This window comes from Micropterus salmoides, unplaced genomic scaffold (assembly GCF_014851395.1).
Source record: "Micropterus salmoides isolate LMB-PRFRI ecotype aquatic unplaced genomic scaffold, ASM1485139v1 Ms_hic_scaffold_6, whole genome shotgun sequence".
NCBI lineage: Eukaryota > Metazoa > Chordata > Actinopteri > Centrarchiformes > Centrarchidae > Micropterus > Micropterus salmoides.
In genome coordinates, this window is record NW_024044348.1 from 14,984,957 (window position 1) to 14,992,494 (window position 7,538).

The window sequence follows — 7,538 nt, forward strand, 5'->3', positions numbered from 1 at the left end:
TCAGGGAGGAGGGAGGAAAGCGATACGCTTCTGTACAGCTTCTAAAGAAACTTAATGCCTCAGGCCATCTCCCTCTACACAGGTTTCTGTTGAATAATACAATAGAGCACCCTGCACGCCGGATGCGTTGAGGGGACCCTCTGTAAACAAGACACTAAGGAATGTGTTGTTGCCGCTCCTGCTTGTTTTCCCTTTGACAGTCTGACAGTGGAGAGAAAAGTTAAGTGCACAAAATGGGTGTGCAACAGCCTTATACGGTCTAATTCATCATCACCACATTAGCAGAGAAGCAGCCTGCAGAATGGACCCGCAATTATTCTGTCCCCCTGATTAGGAAGCCTTAACGGTCTTTGTACTGACCCTTGCCCTATGCAGCTGGCTCATAATAGAAGCAGGGCTGAGACTGAGAGTGGGAACAACAGAGAGTGGCCTTCCTCCCTGGTGGGAACACGTCACATCTGATCACAGTCATCGTCACATCCATGTCCAGCGCAAATAGTGGGATGGAAAGGACAGCAGATAGCCTGATCGAGAGACTAATGGTTACAGTCCATCAGGATGTAAATGGAAACAATGTCATTCTGTCAAATAGTATAAGGCCACAGGCAGAAAGTAATAATAACAAAAGCTCATTGAGGACTCTTTTATTCCTATCAAATTATTATGAAAAATATATTTTCTGTTAACAATAGGCAAACATCATACAAAGTATTCACTTTACTACAACTGCCCAGTATCCTCAGCATTACATACCACTGTCTTAAGCAGGCCTTAATCCTCGTCTGACACGACAGACTTTTAATGGGTTTAAGGCCAAAGACACAGAGAAGTTATCACATTAGAGGCTTATACAACCAAGTACTCCACACAAAGACGTATAAAGTAGCTGCGAAAATAAGTACAATCTGCTAATCTCTAGGAATTAAAATCGCTAGAATTAACCACAAAGAGGTACAGAATTTGATGACTGATATGATCTGATCTGTTACAATTTAGAGTACCTTTATCTCATGATATGCCATTATAGCTCTTACGGTTACTGTGTGCAGATATTGTTATTATAATTTACAAGTATATTTTCACAGTCTAGATTAGGATTAGGACATGCAAACGTCTGTGGGATAATAGGTAGGTTAAAATGGAACTCGTCCTAAAAAACACACACACACACACACACACACACACCTGCTTACACCTCAGCCACAGGCTGAAACCCTTATTCCACAGGGAATTAAATGACACTGGTTGATGAAAAATATCTACATGAAAACTGATTTCCAAAGCCTACTGTGACATATTTCAAGCACTGATTTGTGTTGATGTCACTGGCTCTGTTCTATGAGAGCACCAGAATGACTGTTTAATCCTTCTAATGCTCCCCCCTCCCTCCCTTCTTTTCTCTCTGTGCTCCTGGGCCTCTCTGCCACTGCCTGTCCTTATCTTCTTTTTCTTTCATTTTACAAAACAAGGGGTCAGCATTGATATAGGACATGGGATCTTTCTGAGGGTTGTGACGTGAAAATGGTGGTGTGACAGTGAAGGAGAAGAGTGCAATTTCTCTTACCTGTATGATGGACATGCGGTTAGTAGGTGTGTCTGTAGTGCTGGTGACTGGGCCTGTGAAGCTGGTGTGGCATCCCACGTGGCCTTGGGGCACGCTGAGGTTATTGGCAGTGGGCTTGAGGTACATGACCTCTGACCTTGGTGAGCTGAGTGGCAGGCGTGTCTGGTAGTCAAAGTACATGGGAGAGGTGGCCAAGGAAGGACTGCTTACCACATTCATCACATTCATGGCGTCTCGCTCCTCCACCTCGCTCTGCACCAGCATGATGTCGTTCTTGTTAATCTTCTTCTTCTTGCCTTTCCCCAGCTGAGGGTGCGAGTACTCTGCAATGCGACAATTATAGGTACGGATCTCCTTGTTTTCCCGCTTGCACTTGATCGCTATGGTCACCATGGCAGCCAGAAGCATAATGGATATGATGCTTAGAGTTACAATAAGAGGCAGGGATATGTCCCAGTTCTGATTGTCTTTCGTGCGTGGCAGTCCATCAGGAGGACGTCCATCGGAGGCCTTGATGATGAGCCTGGCGGCAGCAGTGAGGGTTGGCTTGCCGTGGTCCGCTACTCGGATGATCAGCTCCACAATGGGGCTGACATCGTCCCAGAATGGGTGGGCTGTTCGCACCTCCCCAGTCACTGGATCAATCTCAAAGAGGTGCTCCTCATTGCCATCTGAGATCTCATAGGTGAGCCTCCCACTTTCACCATAGTCATTATCCACCGCCCTCACTGTGGTGACAATGTAGCCAACACCAACATTACGTGGCACATGGATTTCAGCCGTGTCATTTAGGAGTAGAGGCAGAACAATGACAGGGATGTTATCATTGACATCCAGAACACTGATGCGCACTGTGGCGTTGCTCTCCAGGTGTGGAGATCCTGCATCTTTAGCAAGAACCTTAAAGTCAAAATACTTTATTTGCTCATAGTTAAAAGATCTCACGGCATAGATGGCTCCATTAGCAGCGTTCACATTAACATAGGTGTTGACATCGCCCCCACTCACATTGGAGTTGACTATGCTGTAGTACACTGTTCCATTCTGGCCAAGGTCTGGGTCATGTGCCAGAACTGAACCTAGGTACTCTCCAGGGATGTTGTTCTCAGGTATCTGAAGAAGGTAAACTGACTTGGAAAAGCGAGGAACATTGTCATTCTCATCCAGAATCTTAACGGTGAAGGATTTTGTGGAGTTTAGAGGAGGAATGCCATTGTCTTTGGCCACAATGGTAACATTGTACTCATCCTGCACCTCTCTGTCCAAGGGCCTGTCTGTCACCACTGTATAGAAGTTATCATAGTTCTCCTCAAGTTTAAAAGGAACGTTACCCAGCACTCTGCACTGAAGCTGTCCATTCCTGCCTGAGTCCTTGTCTGTGACACGGACCAGAGCAATGACAGTGCCTGGAGGTGCTGCCTCACTGATAGCTCCCTGTCTCACAGACACAAAGCCTATAGATGGCCAGTTATCATTCCTGTCAAGCACTTTAACAGTGACTTTACAATGACCTGGGATTGGATTGGGACCTAGATCCTTTGCCTGGACGTCAATCTCAATAACGGGGCTCTCTTCATAGTCAATTTCACCCTGAATCTTTATGACCCCTGTTCTGGAATCTATGGAGAAGAGCTCCCGGATTCTCTCTGGGGCATAGCCACTAAAAGAATAGACTACTTGTCCATTGTTGCCCTCATCAGGATCAGTGGCATTTAAATCAATCAGGACTTTACCAGGAGGTGAATTTTCAGGAATTTCCACAACATATGAGGGCTGATCAAACACAGGGCTGTTGTCATTGGAATCGATAACTTTAACATTAATCTGCATGGTACCTGATCTAGGATATTCCCCTCCATCAGTAGCTGACAAAATAAGGGTGTGATGGCTTCGTTCTTCTCGGTCCAGTGGTCGTTGAATAACTAATTCTGGGAATTTAGTCCCGTCACCACGGGATTTTACCTCCAAGGAAAAGAGATTGTAGTCGTCGCGTGTTATTTGATAGGTTTTCAGACCGTTTTCCCCTGCATCAGGGTCATGTGCACTGGTCAGGGGAAAGCGTGTCCCTGGCACTGCATTTTCAGAGATGTCAATATCAATCTGATCCGAGGGGAAAGTGGGTGAGTTGTCGTTAATGTCCTGAATATCTATTTTGATCATGCAGATCTCCTTGTCATTGGCAAACACCTCCATGGAGAGCTGGCACTTGGGGTTTCTCTTACACAACATTTCCCTGTCAATGCGCTGCTTTGTGTACAACAGACCGCTTTGGGGGTCCACGTCGATGAGATGCGGAGCTGAGTTCTCGAGCACCCTGAAGTTGGCTTTCTTACCCTGACCTGCCTGCCCAGTCTGTTCAAGTCCAAGTCTGGCATCTTTGGCAATGTTCCCAATCACTGTCCCCGGACCCTGTTCCTCTGGGACAGAGTAATTCAAGTTTTTCAATGTCAGGGCTTGAGCCCATAAGAGGAGGAAAAAGAAAATAGAAAGATACATGCCCGCTCCGTAAAAGCTGCTATAATATGTGTTGTCTTTACGCCTTCTTTGACCTGTTGATATTTTTTTCAAATTTGGTATTTCTATTATTCAGGATCAAAAAAAGAGTTCTGTTCATCATGTGAGGCCTTGGCATTTATATTTGCTCTGTCTCTCTCTTCCTCTGTCTCTTCCAGCAATCTGTGATGCTGAACACCTAATTTAAATTCAGCAGAGCACCCAGACTCATCTGAGCAATAATCGCGATCCAGTCTCCAAACAGAATAGTCATTGTTGTAAGTGTTCACTCATAAGACCTAAGAAGGAAAACAGAAAAAAATATTTGTTATAATGTATAGGTGTCAGTTAATCACCCAAATAAAAACAGACTAAGCTACTCTGCCGGTAAGAAATCAGATCCACCAAGGAGCCAAAAATGAGACAGGGCTCATGTGTAATTCATCTCCACAATTATGGGGGAAGCTTGTCAATTAGTTAACCTTGGAAAGACACTTGGCGCAGCCCTGATACACAGGCATATAATGATTCCCTTGTAGCTTATTTACTACATGTATTGGTAAAAAAACAAGATTCAGAATGCAGTTTTTGATCTCCAATGTGAAATGCCGGACCTGACCCTAACATCATAATGGCTCATTCGAACATAATGTAAATGCTGACTGAAACTGTAATAGGGTAACTTTAATAATATGGTAACACTGCAGGCGTACAACTGAAGATGGCCTATTGTGGCGGCTATTTGAGTAAGTGTGTATAAAATGAGCCTCTTACACGCATTAACAAATCGCATAATCCGGATATTCACAATGAGCCTTATAAAAAATTCGGAAATGAGCTGCCAACATCTCAGCACAGCCGTGTAATTCTCTCCACTGATGGTCTCTGTCTCTCTCTCAAGATTCAGCGGTCCCTGGAAGAAGCTGTTGCATCCGCATGCATAGGGATTGGAATGGAAATAACAATCGTTTGGAAATTAGCAACAGACAGGGCTTCCAGTGGGAAATTACACAACAGAGAAAACCTTAAGGATATAAAAGACAAAACGTATACTTACCAGAAGAAACTGTTGTAATAGTCCACAAAAATATAACTCTAAAAAAACAGTCAGTTCCAGCAGGGTTCAGGAAGAGTTTGATCCCCTAACCCCTTCAGTAGGTAACACCCGTATCCTCTTTACCCCTCTCTGTGCAGGAAAAAAGCCACAAGCCTCCGATGCACACGCAGGCTACAGTGCAGCGCAGTGAACATAAAAAAAGTGCTCCAGAAAAGTATGACTGTAATGTCAATGAGCTGAAGTCCTCTCCGCTGTCTGATTAGGATGCAGCGGCTCGCCTTCTCCCTGCAGTGAGTCACCGTTCTCCAGGAAGGAAAACTGTTCGGAGAAAAACTACATAAGAAAAAAATCCAGATGTATAGTCAGGTAGATCCAAAGTGGATATTTAAAAGGCGGTGAGTGTTTTTTCCCCTATCCGCTGAGTGACTGATTCCCGTAGTGGCATTTTGTCCTTGTCCACCGTCCCCGTCCACACAGAGAGACAGCTGCTGAGAAGGTTGTCAGCAACAACCCCGCATTCTGGCACAAGTCTCTATGTAGCTGTCATAAAGCAAAAAGGTGATTTTCTTGAATATATACGCACAGTAGTTATTTAGTATTTTCGGCACGTAAAACAGCCCGAAGCACACAGACTGCTTCCTCTCACTGACTGAACTCCGGACACCCGCATGGTGCATTAAACATTGTCGCTACTCCTCTGGCAGCCAATGAATTTGAAGAGGTGGGAAGAGAAGGAGGGATTCAAAAACCGCGTTTGGTACAGACTACAAATGATTGGTGGCTGGTAGCCTCCTAGGTCACCGGTGGCGCATCTGTTTTTTTCAAATATTACACTTCATTGTTGTTTACAATAAACTAAACCGTGCGTTGGACAGCCTCGTCAAGTCACAGCCAGTGGGCAGGATGAAGAGGTTTGAAATTTCAGTTAAGTCTTTTATTAAAACACACAGGAAGATTTATATTCAGAAACTGGAAATGAATTAATTTTGATTGAACTGAATGTATGATCTGGGTATTCTGATTCTATTTTATTCTGAAATGTATTTATATAAGAGACAATGCTGAGTCTAATGTCAAAGAGGAACAAATTAAATTATATTCTAAGCTATAGAAATTGAAGGCTAGCAACTTAAGGTTAACTAATGACTGATTGGATTGTGTGTGTTTTTATCACACATCAGGTTTCAGTTTCATTCTTAAGTTTAGAGAGCATTGCGTACATTGGAGATGCTTTTAAAGAGTTGTGTCTGAACCCAAAGTTTTATAGCAGCAGTAACTTCAAACGTTTTTGTATGTAATTAAAAGTGTTAAACACCTGTGAAATTATTATATGATAGGAAATGATGGGGGATTTGGATCTGATGATTGCAACAGGTATTTGAAGTGACAGTAAACCCCCCCATTGTTTTCTTCAGTATTGTATTTTCTCAATTATAGCTTGAAAACAACACTCTATCTTGTCTCAGTCTGTTAATTCCAGTTCCTGTTCAAAAGAGCAGACTTCCAGAACAGCTGAAATAGATCAACATAAAATTAATTGAGAACTATTTAGGTGACAGATTAATTGCTCACTTCAATTTTTCTAGCATTTAAAAATAACATCATATCTCATTATATAACCTCAAAAATGTCAGAACCCAGACCTGGAGACTTTTAGTGTTTTTGACTACCATAGAGCTGCACTTTTGTCAGAGTTTAACTATGCCCTTCATTTGGTATTGCTATTTCAACATGTCAGCTTTGTTTAATATAATCTTGTAGTCGATCCATGTATAAACATGGATCTCAACCTCTTTGACTTTCCCACTGACCTTTTTCTCTGACAGGAGGAAATGACAAGAGTGTCAGAACCATTCATTAGTCAGATGGTGACCGAAGCTCATTATTAAACAGCAGGTTTGATGTACTAATGTCAAGATGTTGATAACAGATGAAGGTAAATGTCACATCACTGTCTCTATCTGCATACAGTGTGTGTGTGTGTGTGTGTATCACTGTTCAAAAGTGATTCATATTTTGTTCACCAAGTGTCCGTTCCTCTGAAGTCTTCACTCATGTGCATTCCCAGAATTATAGACCTCAATACAAAATGCTAAGTAGATAGTAAAAATATGATTAGCAGAATGTGTGGTAAATAATTAGAAAATTATTCAATCTGCTCTCGAACAAAGTTGAATTATCCATTTTCCTTAAGACCACATTTTCTCCACCACAGGTTTTAATAATTTGCCCAAATAACTGTTTAACTTTTAACTACATTTTTTCCTCTCCAACTCCAAAATGCTACACACTGAGTGTAAACAATGCCTGGAAAATCACCTGCCTTGATGAAATGTCACCAGTGCTGCCAGAGATAAACCCAGCCATTAGCAGCTTTCTTCATTAGCCCAATTAAATGGCCCTCAGGAAATACACTGACAGAAA

The 7,538-nt window shown here is 42.7% G+C and overlaps 1 protein-coding gene across 3 annotated transcripts in view; it reads right to left on the reverse strand.

The window, feature by feature from the left end:
• The window catches only part of pcdh17 (protocadherin 17), a 61,759-nt gene extending 55,954 nt beyond the window's left edge, over window positions 1-5,805 (reverse strand). The window contains exons 1-2 of one of the 3 annotated variants that reach the window (XM_038701641.1): window positions 5,115-5,803; window positions 1,775-4,356 (exon numbers count right to left, since the gene is read on the reverse strand). In XM_038701641.1, coding sequence (XP_038557569.1) covers window positions 1,775-4,060 — 2,286 coding nt within the window. In that variant the 5' untranslated portion in view covers window positions 4,061-4,356; window positions 5,115-5,803. Of the gene's footprint in view, window positions 1-1,564; window positions 4,357-5,114 lie in introns of all 3 variants that reach the window. The other 2 variants (XM_038701640.1, XM_038701642.1) reach the window with 2 other exon arrangements.
• Window positions 5,806-7,538: the final 1,733 nt, after the last annotated feature.